Consider the following 20,495-nt stretch of genomic DNA (forward strand, 5'->3'; position numbering starts at 1 on the left):
ATTGATTCTTCCTAAGATTATAGCTTCACATGGAAGCATATCTCTGATTATGTAGATTTTTTTCTTTTCAATATGATCTGGCTTTGCAGATTTTTTTTTATTTTTTATTTTATTTTTTTTTATCTTAGATCAGGTTACACAAAGTAATAAATAAAAAAAATCCGTTAAACATGTGATTTGAAATTTAGTTTCAAAATTTAAGTGTAAAGAAAAAAAAAATCATTAGAATAAGCTTCCTCCTTCATCCTTGATTATGCTTCATAAGATAAATTTATCACCAACTTAAGAGGGTGTTTTTGTTTTACTCATCCTGATCTTTTTTTTCTTTTATAAACATTTTTTTTACTGAAGATATGAAAGAAATAACATGTTCAACATTATTTTTTAGTATCTACATGTTTGTTGTAATTTCAACAATCTCTTCCCAACAACATCCTCTCTTTACCCACTAAATAATGAAACCAACAAAGAAACCCACTCATCAGCCAAAGGCACATGCGATTGCACCTTAATTACGAAGAAAAAACGGTGCCAAAATTTTCAAGTGCCTAGCTATGGTCAATAATAGTACAGCGCAAATGCACTCTCCTAACGAAATTAACTTTATTATAAAGCAAACAGAAATGCAGATATGATTCGAATTTCTAACCCCTCCTATGCAACGCATTTGGAATCAAATGTGGTAAAGATGACCAAACTCACACAGTGGATTACTGTTTCACTTAGTGGGAATTGATACATTTCCTCATCAAATGCCCAAAATATCCCAGTTTTTAAGGGCCAATTAAGGGCATAGGATCACCCCATATGCCTCCGTAGTATTAGGAGCACCATGGCATACCCTATATATGGACCCAACTCCATAGATGAAAAAAAAATTAAAAATGATCTTAACAAAAATTATATTAGATGTTTTATACCCAATAATATTATTAATAACATAATTGTAAAAAAAAAATAACACCCTATGGACCCAACACCAGAAACAAGATTAGTGACTTCATCAATAACCAAATTCCAAAACAAAAACCCTAGGAGTGGACCCAACACACAGTAATAAATTAAATAAGGGTTACCAAAAACAAAACGCACCCATAATGTGAGGGGTGGAAGACACAACACAACAAACACCCTATGACCTGTCCTTCTCTCTCTCCCTAATCTTTATCTTTCTCTTTGTTATTTAAATATTCTGGTGAATATCACTATTAATTAATAAATAATAAAGTGATCTACATCCACTTGCCTTAAAAGGAAAGAGCCTACAAACATTTCCAAGATCACATGCACTCGGATTATTGTATAAAATATGGCTACTTAGATTACAAGCTATTAAATAACATTATCTTTAAAAAGTAGGATTAAGATTCTTCCAAACCACAACTCTAACAAGGAAACCAGCCTCACATTTTCCGCGTAAAGGATAGAAAAGCATATTTGTAGGTTGACTGAACACTTGATTAAGGAGAATACTTAATAGGATAATGAGGTTTCTTTTGTAATCATTGCCCACATCATCCCTCAAGTACACTTTCCATTAACATACTTAGATCACCAAAACCTTACACCCCCTCCCTAATATAATATAATATAATATTGTTTATGCTTCTTTGATTAACTTTTTTCATGGAAGAATGTAGTATTATAGAATATAACAACATTACCATTTACCAATTAACAACACTTTCTGCCTCTATCACTCGGACACAAGATATGAAGAAAACAATAATTACTTATATTCCATATCTGACCGGAGAAAGAGAAAAAGTGCACAATGTTTAACCATCATCATCGTCTTCTCAACCAAAAAGGACTCCAAAGTAAAATAATACACTTGCCCAAGCTAGAGTTTTTCATGGAACAAATCCAATCCCAAAGACCAAAAGTGAGAGAGAGTAAGAAGAAGAAAAGCCAAGCCAACTAGCTAGTTATACCAAAAAAAAGAGAAAAAGAACAAACAAACAAAGAACAGAACAAGAAGAACTGAGGCAGCACTAATTATTAATTAACACTAATTACCCATTTTCCTACTTACACAATATCATCAAAATCAAATCTCTGCCATTTTAAGAAGGTGATCATCTTCATCATCATCTCATTAATTAACAAAAACTAAACAATTAAATCAAGATAGAAAAAGACTAAAGTAATTAACCGGTACCACCTCTTAATTACTCTATCTAAACATATCATTATTATTCTCCTTTTTTTTTTCAAGAAGAAGAAGAAGACCCATTAGTTCCTCCGCCGTTAGTTCCACTATCATTCTCGTACTGATTTCCATCCTGGGAACCGAGGTTGTCGTTTCCGTTACCGTTAATTTCAGGGTGTTCATGATCACGATGGTGGTCATGAACATGAACAGGTCTAACGGTAACACTGACATTATCAACGGGAAGACCGTTGGTAATAACGAGAGCGCTACCGTTAACGTTGTTGTTGTTGTCTTTTTTACCGAGAGTGTTCTTGTTGTTGTGCATCCAAACCTTGAGAACTCCTCTATCAACGCCAACTTCATTGCAAAACTCCATAACCATTTCATCATCGCGCTTCTGCATCTTCCACCCAACTTTGTCGGCGAACTCGTGCATCTTCTCCTTCTGCTCCTGCGTGAACTTCGTGCGGAAGCGCTTGCGCGAGTGGTGCGGCGGCGCGGGGGCGGCGGTGTTCTCCGGCGCCACGGAGAGTCCGCCGGAGAGGGCGAGGAGCATGTGGGGCGCGGAGGGGTAGGACGAGATCGGCGGAGGGGAGGCGGAGTTGGGGCTCCGATGCGGCGGCGGAGGGTGGTGGCGGTGGTGGGGCTGGTACTCGAGCACGTGGTGCGTGGCCGGCGAAATGGGGGGGTCGTCGGGCTCGCGGCGGTGGAAGTTGCGGTGGCAGCCGCAGGCGGCGCACTTGATGGAGGTGGGGTCGTCGGCGGTGGCGGCCGGCGACGGCATGAACTCGCCGCAGCCGTCGAGGGCGTGGCCGCCGAGGCTGGCCACGTGGTTCTTAAGGCATTCCTTGTACACCACCGCCACGGGGTGGTGCTGCGGCGGAGGGTGGTGGCGCTTCAGAACCCCGTTTGAGAAAGACACCGGCTTTGGGTTCGGGTTCGCGTGCGCCGCGCTTTGGTGGATCCGGGTCGGCGTCTCGGGTTCCGGTTCCGGCGATTTCGAATTCGGCGGCGGCGGCGGCGGTGGCGCTATTATCTCCATGCTCCTGTCACAATATTATTAGTGGCGAAAAACCGTTGCTTTTTGCCACCACTTCATCCAACTGAAGCTGAAACTTGATAAGTGGATAATGGTTAGGCGCTATGTGAAGCTAAATTTTGAAAGGGGAAAAATTGAGAAGGGAAAAGAAGATGAAGAAAAGATCCAAGAGAAGAGAAGAGAAGAAGATGGTGATGATGTTTTGAGTGAGGACTGTTGATAATGAAAAACTGGGTTATGTGGTTGTCCCTTCTTAACCACTTGTTTTTTTAACCCTGGTTCTAATCTATGGTTAACTTATTGACCCTACTTCAGGGTTAGATGTGAGTAATAAATATACCCTCTCTTCTCCTACGCTACTATTTATTACCCTCTACTTATTATTATTATTCGGTAATAATCTTATTATATCTTCTCTATTAATTCAACAATTAATAACATTTTCTTCGGTCCAAAGTTACGTTACAAATATATTCTTTACAAAAAATTATTTCAATATTAATGATATTTTTTTTATAGATTTTTCGATATAAAAATACTTATCAATAATGTTAATTAGTTTCATTTTTTAATAAAATAATGAAGAATGGCAAGTCAAGGTGGCATGGTAGGACAGGTTCCGTAGTTTAATGATTATTGTGCTTGTTTTAGGGAAGCCACTGCAAACGTTGTAAATGTAAAAATATAGTACTATATTTAATAATATTTAATATTTCTTTACTTTTCAGTTTTCACCTTTTAATAACTGAACTTCACTTTTGGTTGATGGAATTTTATGCATTAAAATGTAAGTAAACCCACATCTTATCTTTCATCTCTTTTTTTTTCGATCTTCATTGAAGAAAAAAAAAAAAAAAGAGTAGTGGCATGCTGTGTAATTTCAATCGAAACCAAAAATTTAAAAGAGGTCTTTGTCGGCATACCCTGCAATTTGAAACACAAGGTTATACTAATAGAATTTCGAACCATAAATGAAACCAATTAAATAAAAATAATCATATTGATATTTGCTTATTTAATTAAGTCAATAGTAAGTAGTAGTAACGTGTTTGAAAATTCTAGCCATTAATAGGACGTGTTAATGAAACCAAATAAATTAAATATATTTGAATTGATTACATTTTTGCTTCTTTTGTTATCGTCATGAATTTTAGTTTATTCATTTATTTGAAATTTGATTTTTCTACGAGATTAATTATATAATTATAATCTATCATTTATTCGCATTTAATATTTTTATAGGCTTTAGCATTCAATATTTAATGAACATGCAGACGTGTCAGCACAATATTTAATGAACAATATTTATGGACAATATTTTATTAAATAATTAAATAATACTCTCTCATGATTTATATATATATATATATATATATATATATATAAAACTAATTTCAAACATTAAAAATTTATTAAATATATTTAATTTTTATAATTTTACATAAAATATACATCAAATTTTTTTAAAATATTTTAACCACATTCATAATAGATAGTATTTATTATTATAGGAGTATTTTAGGATCAAGAGAATTAAATAAAAAAAGTTGATGAAAAAAATTTAAATTTTTTTTACCTATAAATAAGTTTAGAGGAATACTATTTCTGTTTTTATATATAAGACCAAATTATTTAATTTACAATTAATTTAGTTGATATATTTCTGTCCTATTTATATATATTTTTTAAGAACTATTTTTATATTATTTTTTTTTCAAATTAATACTCATATATCTTTTAATTAATTATAGTATATGTTCTATATTATTTTTCTCTCTTAAATATTACTCATCTTTATTTTAATTAATTAAAATACATATATTTTAAATAATTCATAATTAATGTATTTTTATTAAAATAAAAAAATAAATTTTAATTAAAAGTATTTTAATATAAAAATAATTAATATGTGAAATAATATAAATTGGATCATATATAAAAGAATAAATAATTATCCTAAATTACATTTTATAAATATGAACAAAAGTAGGACTTCAGTTGTGAATATAAGTGTAAAAAGTTTGATTTACGCTATCATTTAATTTTTCTAATTTCATAAAAAATTGATTTATTTTCAATGTTACCCTCACTTTAGGAGAAGAATAAAAATGAACATTAAAAATATAATTTTAATTAAATGAAAAAATATTTTAGAAATAATAATATTAAATAAAATAAATTAATTGAGCTTAACTTATATTTGAGATTAAATATATATATATATATATATATATTATATTTAGAACCAGAAAGAGGATTTAATTTGATTTCAAATATATATATATATATATATATATATATTATGTGACGGTAAGTTTCAATTATTTTAAAATATGTTTCATTTAATTTGTATTTTATTTTCAATGATATTTTTTATATATCAAATTTTAATAAAAATTTAAAAATAATTTGTTTTAAAATTACATTGGTACAGTTCAATATAATATTTTCTTTATTCCGCGCTAAATATATTCTTATATTATTTTTACTCCAACTAACAAAAGTTAATAAACAATGAAGAGGATAACAAATTTACAAATTATTTTTATTATTAATCTTTTTATTAATAGAAAAGATTACCATGATAATAATAAAATTTAAATATAACATAATAAAAATATTATTAGAAATATAAATAATAAATAATAATTAATATTATATTATAAACCTAAAATAATATTTATTTAATTATTTTATACGAGGGTAATTTTTCTAATTAATTTGATTTTTTGTTTTACTAAAATTCAAAAACAGATGAAACATTCTGTATCAAATTAATAAACGAAACTTAGATTGGGTAGCTAAAATAGTAGGACTAAATTTATGAAATGAATATGGTATAAGTATTAAAAATACAATTAAACCAATTTTTAATTCATAATATCGTAAATAACATACATAAAACAATTAATTTTTATTACTTTATTAATTTTTAATGATGTAAGCATAGTATTATCTTGTATAGTAAGTACCATGAGACTAAAATGTATTATTTTGGTACATAAACACCCTTGAGAGTTACGTAATATTACTTTTTGGTGGGACGTGGTGCATGATGAATCTAGTCAACCATAGTTATAATAATCACAATTAAGCACGTAAGAAGGTCCCGAAATCACTTAACACGTGTTAAACGAGAGCCATAGCACGACACGTGTGAGTAGCCATGCAAGGAGAAAAGTCAAAGTTACTGAATATTGGTAGTGGTTAAATATCGAGTGGATGAGTTAATGCATTAATGGGATAATTAATTGAGGCATTAAAATTTTTATTAATAAATAGGAAAATGCCAAGAGGAGAACAGAGTCCGTTATGGAGGGCACTGAGTTTTAGAGTATGGGCAGGTACGATGCTGCTTCGAGGCAAATCGATAACACAAGAAAATATAAAAGTAAATGTGTTAAAACAAAGAGCATAAATTTTGACTCTTTTTTCTTGTTTTCTTTACCCATTATTTGATTTTAGGAGAGAAAATAAATTAGACTATACTTTAAATATATAGGTGGGATTTGTTTTATAAAGTTTTTTTTTTATTTTCTTTACTTATTATTTGATTTTAAGGGAAGGAATATTTTACATCAAATTTTGAATATATAGGTTAAATATTTTTTAAAAAATTAAAATATAAGTTTGTCCATAAGTTTTTTTATCAAGCCTTTTTAAAGTTTAGCTTGACCTTTTGAATATATAGGTTTGTCCTATTATTTGATTTTAGGAGAAGGAATAATTTTGATTTGAATATATAACTTGAAACTGTTTTGTAAAGTTAAAATTTAAATTTATACTATTATTTATTATAAGATTTATCTTATTATTTATCATAAATTTTTTTTAGTAATTTGATTTGACATTTTAAAGTTTAGCCTGATCTATTAATTTATTTAAAAATATATTTAAATTATTAATATTAATTAGGTCAACAAATTTAATTTTGACTTTTTTTCTTGTCAAATTTTGAATATATATATATATATATATATATATATATATATATATATATGTTGAATTTGTTTTATAAGATTTTCTTGTTTTCTTTACCCAATATTTGATTTTAGAGGAAGGAATAGTTTACATCAAATTTTGAATATATAAGTTGAATTTTTTTATAATATTTATCCTATTATTTATTATAAGATTTATCTTATTATTTATCATAAGTTTTTTTATTAGTTTGGCCTGACCTTTTTAAAATCTAGCCTGGTCTATTAGGTTATTTAAAAGTTTATTTAAATTATTAATATTAATTAGGTCAACAAATTTAATTTTTAAAAATTAATAAAAATATTTTTAAAATATAGTTTACTCAATATTATTAAAATTTAAATTTTAAAAGAAATATAAGAGAAAAGTTTAATTATTTTTTGTTAAATAGACACTCATGTGTAATGAATATTGATGTACACTTATGTACAAGTCGTAAACTTATAAACCTATACTAAACTTATTTACATAAAAAATATTTTAAATATTGATAATTTATTTTTTTATAAATTTATTTATTTATATTTTAAAAAATATATTAATTTTTTATTATATTAAATAAATAAATAGACTGACTTATTAGATCTTACAAATTTTTTATAAGTTTAGGTATGACATTTTTATATAAATAAACTTTTTTAAAAGTTTAAACTTTTTTATTAAACACGCTAGACATTTAAATAGGCTAGGTTATAGATTTTGTTGAAGGTCAGGTTATTCTTATTCTTATAATTATTTCCAAGTGATTTTATTTTTAAAACTAAAATATTTTGGTTTAAAAATTAAGGATTATTTTTTTTACAAAATTTTCATGTACATAAATTGAAAATCAAATTCTAAATTCGAGTAATTTTGAGAAGAGAAAAAAAATGTACAAATTAAGGTCAATCGTTAAAAAAAAAAAAAATCTTCAAAAGATAAGGAAGTTTTATAAAAAAGAACTATGAGATCCATTAAAAAAATATTCTTATCTACTTTTTCTTCTTCTCCCTCATTTATTTTTATATTATTTTTTTAAAATTTATTTTTTAGTTAAACACTAATTAATTTTTTTTAAGAGCTTGACAAACATAAGTTTTCTATATTGAAAAAAATCATAATTCAATTTAATTAAGTAATATGAATCTCTCACTATTTTATCAACTCATATTAGTTGCTTTTATTTATTTATTTAAACACTCTAAAAAATTATTTATTTTCTACTTATTTTTTGTTTTTTTTTTCTACTTATTTTTGTCGCACTTTTTTCTTTCCTTCATGCATATTTCTCTTTTTAGTGTTATTTTCTTTTTGGATGTGTCTGTAATCTATATAGAGATGTAAATAATATTAAATATTTTTTATTAAATATTTAAATAGATTAATTTCTATATATTATTTGTATAAAAACTATGACTAAATGATATTATTTTGTTTTATAATAGTTTTGATTTCTTTATTTTTATTTGTACAATTTAACTCTTTTAATTTTGAAAAAACCATAATTTTAATGCAATCGTAAAATTAGGATTGTATAAATTTTAAAAATTTACTTATACAAAATGTTTAAACTCTAAAATTTTATGTTATCATATTATTACATATAACGACAGGTATGATTTTGACATTTCATTGGTCTTGAACAAAAATTAAATTAAGACTATGTTTATGGTGGAATTAGTTTTATGGATTCTTGTTATTTGAACTAGCACAAAAAGTATTTCAATTTAGGTGTTTGTCGCTTTTTATGAAATGAAATGCAGAACGAGAGATGGAGTAGACAGTTTCAATGATTGATTGTTTCCAAGTATTCATCAATGATTAACAGGTAATAATATTCATGAACGTAAATACTCAGATATACCGAATGAACAATAGATATATTAGCAATACAAATCATGGTTCACTTCGCATAAAGTTACAAATGAAATGCTGAAGCATAATTATGCAACTAAACTACATGATTAACAAAAGGAAACTACACTAATCCTAATCCTAAAAAGAGAAAAGAAAAGTGGCCGAGAAGTAGTCATATCCAAAAATAATTCCTTGCACGAAAGTCATATGCGCAGGCGGTGAGTGCTTGAGAGTTCAGTTCAAGTATGAGTTTTCCGACCTTCGTAAAGGGGCATGTCTCTCCTATTTATAGAAACCTTCACGAGCAGTTATTTCTGTGTAAATGTATTATGGACACATAACCGTTGTCCACTAAGCTCATTACGTGGGTTAAAATAAAACCTCTCGTAACCGTTTGCCCCACGTGTTTTTTATCTCTTCGATCCATTTTTTATTAACCGCTCTGAGATAACTACTCAAACTACTTGGAAACCTCCAGTAACTTCCCATCTTTCGAGCACTTCTCGGTTCAAGTTGAATCATTTATTCGACTACATTTCGAGTACGAATACCTAAAGCTTTTGATACTTCCTGGTATTAACACTTATCTCCTTTAGCTTTTGAGTAACCTCATGAATGTACTTCTCGAGTTACATGATCTTCGAGTGACCCTAACAAATGCCCCCCTAGGAATTCAATCTTGATGAGCATACTGGCAAGAGAGATTTGAATTCCTATCGAGAATTATTTTCGATTCTTCATCAGTTTTCGTAACTAGTGGCTTAGTAACTTATATTCCTTCGATGAAAACCTACTTCTGGTCACCTATTTAATGCAATGACCGTTTGATGTGACATTGATTACCCTAACGGCGCGTGCTCACGTTACTCCATAAATTTGTCTATGATAAGAAACGTTTTGGCGGCTGTTATGAATATTCAAATTAAAATTTGAATTAATTTGGTAAGCCCGTTTCACCTCAGGCCCATCAATGCGCTTAAACTCTCATTTTACCCTAAAGTAAAACCACTTTCACCATTCTGTTCCTTTTTGCGCAAGTTTCCCCACATCTTCTTCTTGTTTTGTCTCTTTCTTGGTCTTCTTCTCCGGCTCTGCATTCTCTGGTTTCTCGTATTGTCTTGCTCACCATTCACAATCTTCCTCTTTCTCTTCACTAACATCATGGCCTCCTCCGCTGCGTACACCTCTACTGCTGTAGCCTCAGTGGTTTCTCCCACCATGGCCTCCGCTTCGTCTCCTACAATGGCCACTGCAACTTCTACTCAGACTGCTCCTTTATTGATGGCCAATGCCCAAGTGTGCACTGTCAAAGATGGGGATGAGACTTTTGTTCCCATTTCGGGCATGGAAGAGGAAAGCCTCAAAATTTTTCAATCTCAGGTACTTCTCCCTTTCTCTCTTGAGAATGGTAGTGTTCATGCTTTCTTAGGGCCGTTTGTGAGTCAGAATAAGAAGAAATTTGGCAACACCCTCTTGCTTTAGGATTCTTCTACTTTCCCTTTCATACACTCTGCTGAAATTGATTTGTCAGTGTTTGGGGACACAACCAAGATTTTTAGGGCTTTTCCCCCACCAAAGATAGGCATTTAACATGGTTAACTCGTGTAGAAAATTCAATGCATTCTGTATGGGTGGAAACTGGTATATTTGAGTTTATCCAATTAGCTAAGTTTGATTTGCACTATTTCGACCCTCAAATGCTTCTTTCTGCCATATTCTTCTGGAATAGAGAGACTCGAGCTTTCGAGTTTCCTTGCGGTTTCGTCTGCCCTACCCTGCTTGATATCGTTGCTATCACTAGTTTAGCGCCTATTGGGGATAGGTTTTACCCTGATTTGTTCGAAGAAGAGATTTAGATCAAAGAAACCTCGATATCCTGGGACAAGAAGACTTACTTAGCCTTCATCAACGCTCATATGGGAAAACCTGATACCCGTGTCTCGACTTCAGAACATATTGCTTTCTTGATGTATTGGCTATCTGCTTGCATTTTCTGCACACCCTCGCTTCAGGTTCCTAAATATTACTATATCTTTGCTCAAGCCCTTCATCTGAAGAAGAAAATTTGTTTGAGTAAACTTCTTTTAGCCTCTCTGTATAGTTGTCTCGATGAAGCTTCGGAAAGCCTTTTCCGCGAGTCTGGTCCCCGTAATCTCTCTAGACCACTATGGTTACTCCAATTATGGCTCAACGCGATTTTCGAGAAGAAGCTTTCTCTGACTTCACCTTTCACCCTAGCATGTGAACTCGAGGGAGCACGTTTGACGACTCTCACTCCTCGAAAGCGTTCAGTTGACAATTTTGCAAAGTATATTGACGCTATTCTTAGTTTCACTGATTTTAGTGAAGACTTAGCCTCCTTCATTCATACTACTTTGACGGGTCCATCTTGGCTTCGACAAAATAACCAATGTGAGACCCCTCATACCCGCAACCTCTCTCCCTCTCTCTTCTCATATCTCTTCTCCCTTCTGTTTCCTTTTCTTTCAAGCTCTTGATCCTTGTTGCTGATTTCTTCTCCTTAGGCTGAGTTGGAAACATCAAGGTGGCGTTTTTCTCGTGGAGCTTGTTGAAGAGCGGAGCTTCTTTTTCTCCTTCTTCCATTTCTCTCTTCCCGCTGTCCCGGAGCTCGGATTTCTCTTCACCGAGGTAAGGGAAGTTAGTTTTTCCTGCGTTTTGGCTGAAAACGAGTTCTAGGAACTCCTTGATTGTTTGATGTTTGGTGATTTTGCTGAGATTGGAGTATGGGGTTTTCGGGGTTCTTTGAAAAATTTTGGGGAAATTCTTGTTTTGTTGTTGCATGTACGAAAAGGCATGATTTTTGAGCTTCTGGTTGAAAATGGGACACTTTGCTGGGTTTGCATGTGTTTGGGATGTGATTTTTCGCAGGTTTTGATGATATCTTCGAAGCAGGTAAGGGTTTCCGTTTGAATTCACGCCGGGCGCAGTTCTTCGCGCTGGGCGCGACTTGAAATGGGTAATTTCTGGGTGAATCGCGCCGGGCTCGGGGAGAACCGCGCCGGGCGAAATAGACCTCTGTAGGTCTCTGGTTGAGAATTTCGCCGGGTGCTCTTTTAATGCGCCAGGCGCGCATTGGATTTTCAGAATTTGACTTTGAAGTCTTCATGAAAGTTGTAGCCTTGGATGTTAGCTTTCCAATGGCGTTAGAATCACCCAAAAAGGAGTTTTAGAACTCTAGATATGGCTATTTTAGTGAAGAGGGGTCGAGCTGCTAGCTTTGTTTATAGCTGTTGCGGTTTTTATCATTTTTAACATGGTAGATGAAGGAATTAAGACTTGGTATCTTCATGAGAGTTGTAGGAAATTTGATTATCTTTCATATGAGATAAGGATGATCATGATAGGAGTAGTATAACTCCTGATGCGCTGTTTACTGTGATGGTTGCCATTTCACATTTAGTGATTTGGTTAAGTTGAAAGTTGTTTTAGGTGCTTAGGTGTATTCTTGTTGTTTGGGTGAGTAATTTGACAAGATAGATGAGTTGTAAACAATATGGTTGTGTCGTATTAGGTGTTGATCATGTTGTTTTAAGATGTTAGTGATGAATGATTATTGAGTTGAATGATGATATTGATGTGCTGCGCTGAGCGCGGCCCTTGTCGCGCTGGGCGTGAGACTCCTTGGGAGTCTCTGCCTCGAGGGCGCTGGGCGTAATTTGGTTTGCGTTGAGCGCGAGACCAAGGGAGGTCTCTGCCTGGCCTGCGCTGGGCGTACTATTAAGCTGTACTATTAAGTTGAGCTGTGCTGAATGTTGTTTATGCTAATTAATGTTGCGAATGCCGTGTGATAAAAAGTTGTGTTGTGCGGTATGTTGTTAATGATGTAACGCTGAGTTGTGATATGTGATGCTAATGCTAAACTTTATTGTTTGAGTCGAGCTGAATTATATGCTGATAGTTGTTGAATTTTGCTGTAATTGCTGAGTTGAGATGTAATTGATAAATATGTTGTGCTGACTAGATGTAAATGCTGAAAAATGATGTTAAGCTGTAATAGATGTATCTCGCTATGCTGAGCTGGACTGTTATTGATGATTTTAAATGCTGACTTATAATATGGCTGTGCTCTAGAATGATGAGTCGAGTTGTGAGTAGTAAGCTGTGTTAAATACTACTTAGCTGTGCTATATGCTGATTTTGGTGTTGTGCTGTGCTGTGAGCTGTTTTGCTGTGCTGTTTATTGCTGAGCGGTATGCTGTGTTTAGCCACTATTGTGGTGCTGTTATAGCCGCTATGTTGGTGCTGTTAGCCACTATTGTGGTGCTGTTATAGCCGCTAAGTCGGTGCTGTTATAGCCGCTAAGTCGGTGCTGTGCTCCGTGCTGATAGGAGCTGTTGTAGGCCGTAAGGCTAAGCTGTGGTAGGAGATCTCCGAGCTGATATGCGTGACGACGCATTGTGTGTTTACTACTATTTATCGATGTGTACTGTTATTTACGGTTGTTATTGCTAATTGATGTTCGTATAGCGGTAGCTGTTTACTATTCTTAAATTTATATATTTGTATGTTGTTTCTTTTCACTAGCTTACCCTTTTTGTTTCCATGTGGTTTGGACTGCGATGATCATACTACGTATGGGAGCAGAGCAGGGATAGGTTGGTGGCTTACGGCAGGTCTGCAGCTGGCAGATAGAGCTTGATTCTTGTGGATGTTTTGGTGTTTTAGCTACTAGGTGTAGTAGCGATTGATGTATTTAGTACATTTGAATCTAGTCAGACTTGGGCCATGTATATATGTATATTCTAGACACTATATATATACACTTGTTCCTTTCTGTCCGGTTTTCAGGTGTACTGTGTAGTGTGTAGTGACCAGCCGGGTCGTTACAACCAAGTTGGAAGCATAACCCCAGATTCGATTGAAATGTGGTTTGGGTTCCTTTCTTGGGACGTAATAATCTCCGGAATGAGACAAAAGGATGTTAGGATCTACCCTTATCAACCACAGCTTTTCTCTCGACAATTTGGTCTGTGTCAGATGAAGCCCCTTCCTCTTCGACGAAAAGAAAGCATTGGCGCTAATATTTGTGTCGAGATTGAGAATTATGAGGAAGTTTTGGAGTTTATTTTACGCCCTGAGAAACAACTTAAGCTCACACCTTGCACTTTTTCCCCTTCTTTCTTAGTTTCGAAGTGTTTTCTTCGATGGTGGTGTGAATATTATGTTGATAAACTTCTCAACTTTGATGCTTTTTTGAAGAAGCTGATCAATTCTCCTCTTTCTTCGCAGGGCCCGAAATAATCAGGTACTTTCAAGAACCAAACTATTATTTATCAATTCGAGCAATTTTTTAAGGTTTGTTATCGACCAGACAACATTGGTCGAACCATCTTTGATGCGTCTGTCTCTTTATCGAAAATGGTACAAAGGAACATCCGCTCGAAAAAGGTAATTAATCCTCGAGGCAAGACTGATTTCGAAAAATTTTGTCCAAAAAATATATATACCTCCTCTTCCAAATGCTATTTTTGGTTTAGTCAAACATTTATCTCGCCTTCCCTGGGTGAATACACTCGACCCATTTTACCTTGAGCATAAAGAGATTCCTGTAAAGAATCGAGTTACTTATGCGAGATGTTCCGTGTACGATTTTTCTCGAAGAAGATGGTGGCCATTGTGTTGGGTCGATAATACCAATCCTCCTCCTAGTAAATGACTATAACTAAGAAAATTTCTCGAATTCCATTTTATACTAATCTCATCCTTAACTTGTATTATGTAGCTGCTATCCCTCAATGTGTTCCTCAACATGTTGAAGAGACTCCCAATTGGGAAAGTGATGAGGATGAAGGTAAGGGGTCTTCACTGAAGAGTCGAAAAAGGAAGACCGCTTCTGACAAGGTTTCGCTGCGCTCTAAGGTACCACTATTTTCGATCTTTCCTTTAAATCGAATTTTGGATTCACGCATTACTTCACATTTGTTTACTAATACTAATACTTCTCGTATCCTCAGAGCCTCAAACCTCTAAAAAACAAAAAGCCGACTCATCAAGTACCAGGACTGTAAGTAATTCATTCTTGCTTGTACATTCTCTATTTATCTCGACCATAACTATTCATTCTATTTTCAGGTTTCGACCACGAAAAAGCAGGATAAAGGGAAGGGGAAGTTAGTGATTCCTCTCCCTAAGAAAACTCAGAAGCCTCCTATCGAGAAACTGCTCAAGGATGCAATGAAGTCAGTCCCCAAGGTATTTTCGTGTTTGATTTCGACTGAGTTTTCATGTTTCTTCGAATTTTCTGAGATCCTTGCTTATCACAGGATGTCGAGATCATCCAAATTGACTCTTCTCGGAAAATGTCCAGAGATATTCCTCCTGTGACTGGGGTATCTCAACAAGTTCACATTTTGCTCATCTTTTATTTTCCTTATCTTTCCTTGGTCTTTTCTTCTAATCTCATCACTTGTTTGCAGCTGGCTACTCCTCGACTAAGTCTTGATGAGATAGCCTCAATAGTGGCCTCAATAGAGATCCCTCCTCAAATTGATGAGGGGAAGATTCCTTCGACAAAGCCTCTGGCGAATACGGAACCTCCGCACCAGTCCTCACAAGATGAAGCTCCTTCTTTCGAGCTCAAACCTCCTTTCAGTCCAAATAAAGGTATGTCTCTTCTTCGATCTTCTATCATTATTCACAAAGGAACTATATTTCTTATCCTTTTTTTTTCCTTTTTTTTTATAGATTCAACCGAATCTCCCAAACCTTTTACTCCAACTCCTTCTCCTTCGACTCAAGGTGGTGTCGAATCTTCAACACCAGCACTCTCTTCGATCCCTTCAACTGATTTAGACTTAATCAGTTTTTTCAATGAAGAGGATGACGAAATCAACAACATTTTCGATGTCCTTGACAACTGGACAAGTGGCCCTTCTGTCTCAGAGAAAGAAAAAGTTGTTGAACAAGTCTCTAAGTCAACTCCAGCTTTCCAACCTTTGCTCGAATCCTTCCGGTCGAAGGCATATGTAGAAGACCTTGATCAAGCTTTCCTCATCCCAGAATTCAAGGTCGAAGTTGAGCAAATGGTCGAAGACTTGCTTGCGTATTCTGACCTTCCTCCTGCAATCCATCTTGAGCTGCAAGAGTTTATCAAACCCTTCACTCTTGCTTGGGACCTCCGATCGAAATGGTCTAACGCTTTTCAAGAGGTAGCTCAGATTGAAGTTGAGAGCGAGGGTGATCGTGCCAAACTCGAAAAGCTTTGTCAAGAGTTGCTATCCATCCAGAAAGCTACGGAAGAGATGATCCCTGCTTTAAAGAAATTACAACAGGAGGAAGCGGATTGCACGACATCAATTGAGGCCTTACAGCATGAGTTGAATAACCTTCGCTCGAAACAGGTTACTCTAAAGGTTCAAAGTCAAGAGGTTGTTCAACATCAAAAGAATTTGAAGGACAAAGGCAAAGTGATTTCTTCAAGACTCGCGGAGACCTTGGAGCATAAGAAACACTTGGAGAATGAGTGTGCCTCTCGAAGGCAGAACTTGGATGAAGCTTATCATGCTTTTAAAGATTTTAAGTCCAAGTTTTGTAATAATTAAATTCTCGCACATTGATTTTTTCCTCTTTATATTAGACATATTTTAATATTCTGCTCTTTTATGGAAGCATTTCAAGTATTTTCCATTGATCACTTTACTTGCAGTACTTGAATTTATTTCTTTAATCACGTACGCGTTTTTTGAGTATACTTGTTCGATTATAAAGGGACCTTCCCAATTATAAGACCACTTTCCTAAATGTCGAGATTTTTGATCCATGGGAAGAATCACTTTTAACACTAAGTCTCCAACTCGAAAACTACGCGCTTTAACTCTTTTGTTGTATGTTTTCTCGATTCTTTCTTTTTGTTGAATGAGATTTTGCAATGCTATCAATCTTTCTTCCTCTACTGATACCAATTCATCATACATTAAATTCTAATAATCATCGATAGGCAAGTCATTCTGCTTCTGTATATGAATGGATTGTAAATTGATATCTAAAGGAAGAATGGCTTCATGCCCATACACCAACTTATAAGGGGTAGTTTTTGTGGCATCTCTTGGTGAGTTTCTGTAAGCCCATAACACTTGAACAAGAGTTTCGTGCCAATTTTGAGGCTTGCTCAAGATGTGCTTCTTAATCAGACTGATAATAAGTTTATTAGCAGCCTCTACTTGTCCATTTGCTTGTGCATAGTATGGTGTCGAAGTTATTAACTTAATTCCCCGTGATTGAGCATATTGAGCAACCTTTCGACCCGTAAAAACTATGCCTTGATCAGTGGTAATTGTTTGGGAAATTCCAAACCTCGTTATAATATGATCTTCGACAAAATCAATTATGTCTTTTTGCTCAACCTCCTTCAAAGGAATTGCCTCAACCCATTTTGTGAAATAATTTATGGCAACTAATATATATTTATGATTTTTCGAGGAGGGTGGATGAATTTGCCTTATTATATCAATTGCCCAACCTCGAAATGGCCAAGATTTAATAATCGAATGTAATTCACTTGCTGGTACCCTTTGTATTGGTCCATGCCTTTGACATTCCTCACAGCTCTTTGCGAATTCGATGCAATCTTTAATCATGGTTGGCCAATAGAAACCTTTTCTCGACAAGGTCCACTTCATCTTTTCACCTGCTTGATGTGCACCACAGATACCTTCATGTACTTCTACCATAGCTATGTAAATTTCGTGACTCCCGAGGCATTTAAACAAAATCCCGTTGAAACCTCTTTTGTATAATTCATTATTTAACAACACATAATTGAGGGCTTGGAGTTTGATTTTTCTTTCTACTTTCAAATTTGGATTTTGCAGGTACTCGACTAATTCTTTCCTCCAATCTTGCTGACTTGATGAACTAACACTTAGATTCTCTAGATGACATATCAGTTCATTCTCTGTATGAATCGGAGATTCAAGACATTCCTTACTCACTTTGTAACCTGATGCTACCTGAGCCAACTCATTTGCAATTGTATTTGTGTGTCGAGAAACATGTTTTAATTCAACTTCATCAAATGTATTTAGTAACTGAGCAGCTCGAGTTTTGAATTCAATTAATTTTTCATTCAAACATTTATATTCCTGAGTTAGCTGTTTAATGACGAGTTGTGAATCTCCTCGAATTACCACATTCCTAGCACCTAACTCTTTAAGGATCTCGAGTCCAGTAATGAGCGCTTGATATTCAGTTTCATTATTCGAGTACCCTCTGTTTGTTTTTAGTGACAACTTAGTTGGGACTCCTTCAGGGGAAATGATTAACAGACCTATCCTAGTGCCTAGTTCATGTTTCGAGCCATCGAAAAATAATTCCCAAGGTTTGGTGGTTAAGTAATTGATTTCTTTAGTTATTTCCGAATGATCTGCGAGAAAACTTGCAATTACTTGACCCTTTGTAGCTTTTAAAGGCTCGAAAGTTAATGAATATTCAGTTAACGCGAGTGCCCATTTGCCAATTCGAGAATGTAAGACAGGTTTACACAACATATATTTAATGACATTACTTCGACAAAATATTACAACATCACAGGGTCTAAGATAATATTTCAACTTTGTACAAGCAACATAAAGACTTAAACATAATTTCTCTAAAGGAGTATATCTATTCTCAGCTCCTACTAATATTCGACTTAAATAATAAATGACTTTTTCGATGCCATTATCATCATCTTGCGCCAGCATGCCCGCAACAGTCGAATCGCTAGCTGAAATATACAACTTCAGTTGTTTTCCTTTAGAGGGTGGTGCAAGCACTGGAGGATGAGCCAAATAAGCTTTGATTTCATCGAATTCTTTCTGGTGCTCTTCATCCCATCAAAATTCTTCCTCCTTTTTCAAGCGCAATAGAGGAGAAAACACTTTAGTTTTTCCAGATAAATTCGATATGAATCTTCTTAGAAAATTTACTTTACCTAAAGAGAGATTGAAGTTCTTTCTTGTTCGATGGAGGTCTAGTTTCCATGATAGCTTTAGTCTTGTTTCTATCCACTTCGATCCCCTTCTGGTGTATGAAAAATCCCAGAAACTCTCCTACTGTAACACCAAAAGCACATTTTAGTGGATTCATTTTTAGACCATGTTTCCTCATTCTCTCGAAAGATAATTTTAAATGGCATGAGTGCTCCTCTTTTCGTTTTGACCCAACAATTATATCGTCAATATACACTTGTAAAAACTTACCAATTAAATCATGAATATTAAATTCATCGCCCTCTGATAAGTAACACCTGCGTTTTTCAGGCCAAATGGCATCATCACCCATTCATACACGTCTAAAGCACCTGGACATCGAAAAGCAGTTTTCGATACGTCATTAGCTGCAATATAAATTTGGTTATATCCAGAATAACCATAAAGTAAACTCATAATTTCATTACCTGCAGCAGCATCTATCATAGTCTCAGCAATAGGCATAGGATACTCAACTTTGGGGGTAGCTGTGTTGAGATCTCGAAAATCAATGCATACCTTGAGTTTTCCATTCTTTTTTATAACGGGCACAATATTCGATATCCACTCAACATATCTTAAGGTTCTGATGAACTTTGCTTTCAATAACCTCTCGATTTCTTCCTTTATCCTTTCGATTACTTCAGGAGCGAACTTTCGAGGGCTTTGCTTAACAGGTTTCTTTCCAGGAATCATGGGTAACCTATGCTCAACCAATCCTCGATCCAATCCTGACATTTCATCGTAATCCCACGCAAAGCAGTCTTTATATTAATGCAATACTCGAATTAATTCATCCTTCAGCTTTCCTTGCAAGAGTTTGCTAATATAAGTAACCTTCTTATTTTCGACAGTTCCCAAATTGATTTCTTCGAGTGGGTCCTGAGATTCTAACTTATGTTCTTCATTGGTCGCCCTTTCGAATCCCAATGGCGAATCATCGAAAATACAATCTAACTTAAGCTCTGACTCTTGCTCTTTATCTTCTTTCAAAGTCTCGACCTCTTGGTCCATTCTATCTTTTTCTGTTTTTTGATTTTCTTTTTTCTTTTCGACCTCTTGGTCCATTTGATTTTTCTCTTTTTTTTCTTTTCCTACCTCGACCTCGCGGTCCATTCGATCTTTCTTTGTTTTTTGTTTTTCTTCGGCCAAGGTGGCCGTACTACTTTCATCATCTCTAGATTCGTTTGATATTACCTCCTTGTCTCGACATCCGATATTCGAGCTAAAAAGCTCGAATAAGGATCTTGATCCTTCATTCTTCAGCTGGAGCCGATTCTTTTTCGGCTCGAATAACAAACCCTCTTTTCATATCCCAGCAAAATATTTTCTTAACGTCTTCTTCTTCATCCATAACACCAGCATTGTGGGCATCGAAAGGCCTTGTTTTCGCAAATGCAGTCAGTTGTTGATCTGCGAAGTACATACCTACCTCATATTCTTTTTGATCTGCATCGAGAACTTCCAAACCTTCATCATCATTCCAAAAGAAAATCTTTTGGTGAACAGTTGAAGG

General features: G+C 34.3%; 2 protein-coding genes across 2 annotated transcripts; both read right to left on the bottom strand.

Moving 5' to 3' along the window:
• Nucleotides 1-1,971: 1,971 nt before the first annotated feature.
• LOC109793219 (zinc-finger homeodomain protein 8) lies at nt 1,972-3,431 on the bottom strand. Its single transcript, XM_020352684.3, has one exon. It carries the CDS (start codon nt 3,195-3,197, stop codon nt 2,214-2,216), a length of 984 nt encoding a protein of 327 aa, XP_020208273.2. The 5' UTR covers nt 3,198-3,431; the 3' UTR covers nt 1,972-2,213.
• A 13,520-nt stretch (nt 3,432-16,951) lies between these two features.
• LOC145954659 (uncharacterized) lies at nt 16,952-18,517 on the bottom strand. The gene is made up of 2 exons (XM_083069346.1): nt 17,540-18,517; nt 16,952-17,377 (listed from the first exon to the last, which is right to left on the bottom strand). The coding sequence occupies exons 1-2, from the start codon at nt 18,515-18,517 to the stop codon at nt 16,952-16,954; spliced, it is 1,404 nt and encodes a 467-aa protein (XP_082925472.1).
• Between the last annotated feature and the right edge of the window lie 1,978 nt (nt 18,518-20,495).

Source organism: Cajanus cajan, chromosome 2, assembly GCF_000230855.2.
Source record: "Cajanus cajan strain Asha chromosome 2, NIPB_CcT2T_4, whole genome shotgun sequence".
Taxonomy (NCBI): Eukaryota; Viridiplantae; Streptophyta; class Magnoliopsida; order Fabales; family Fabaceae; genus Cajanus; species Cajanus cajan.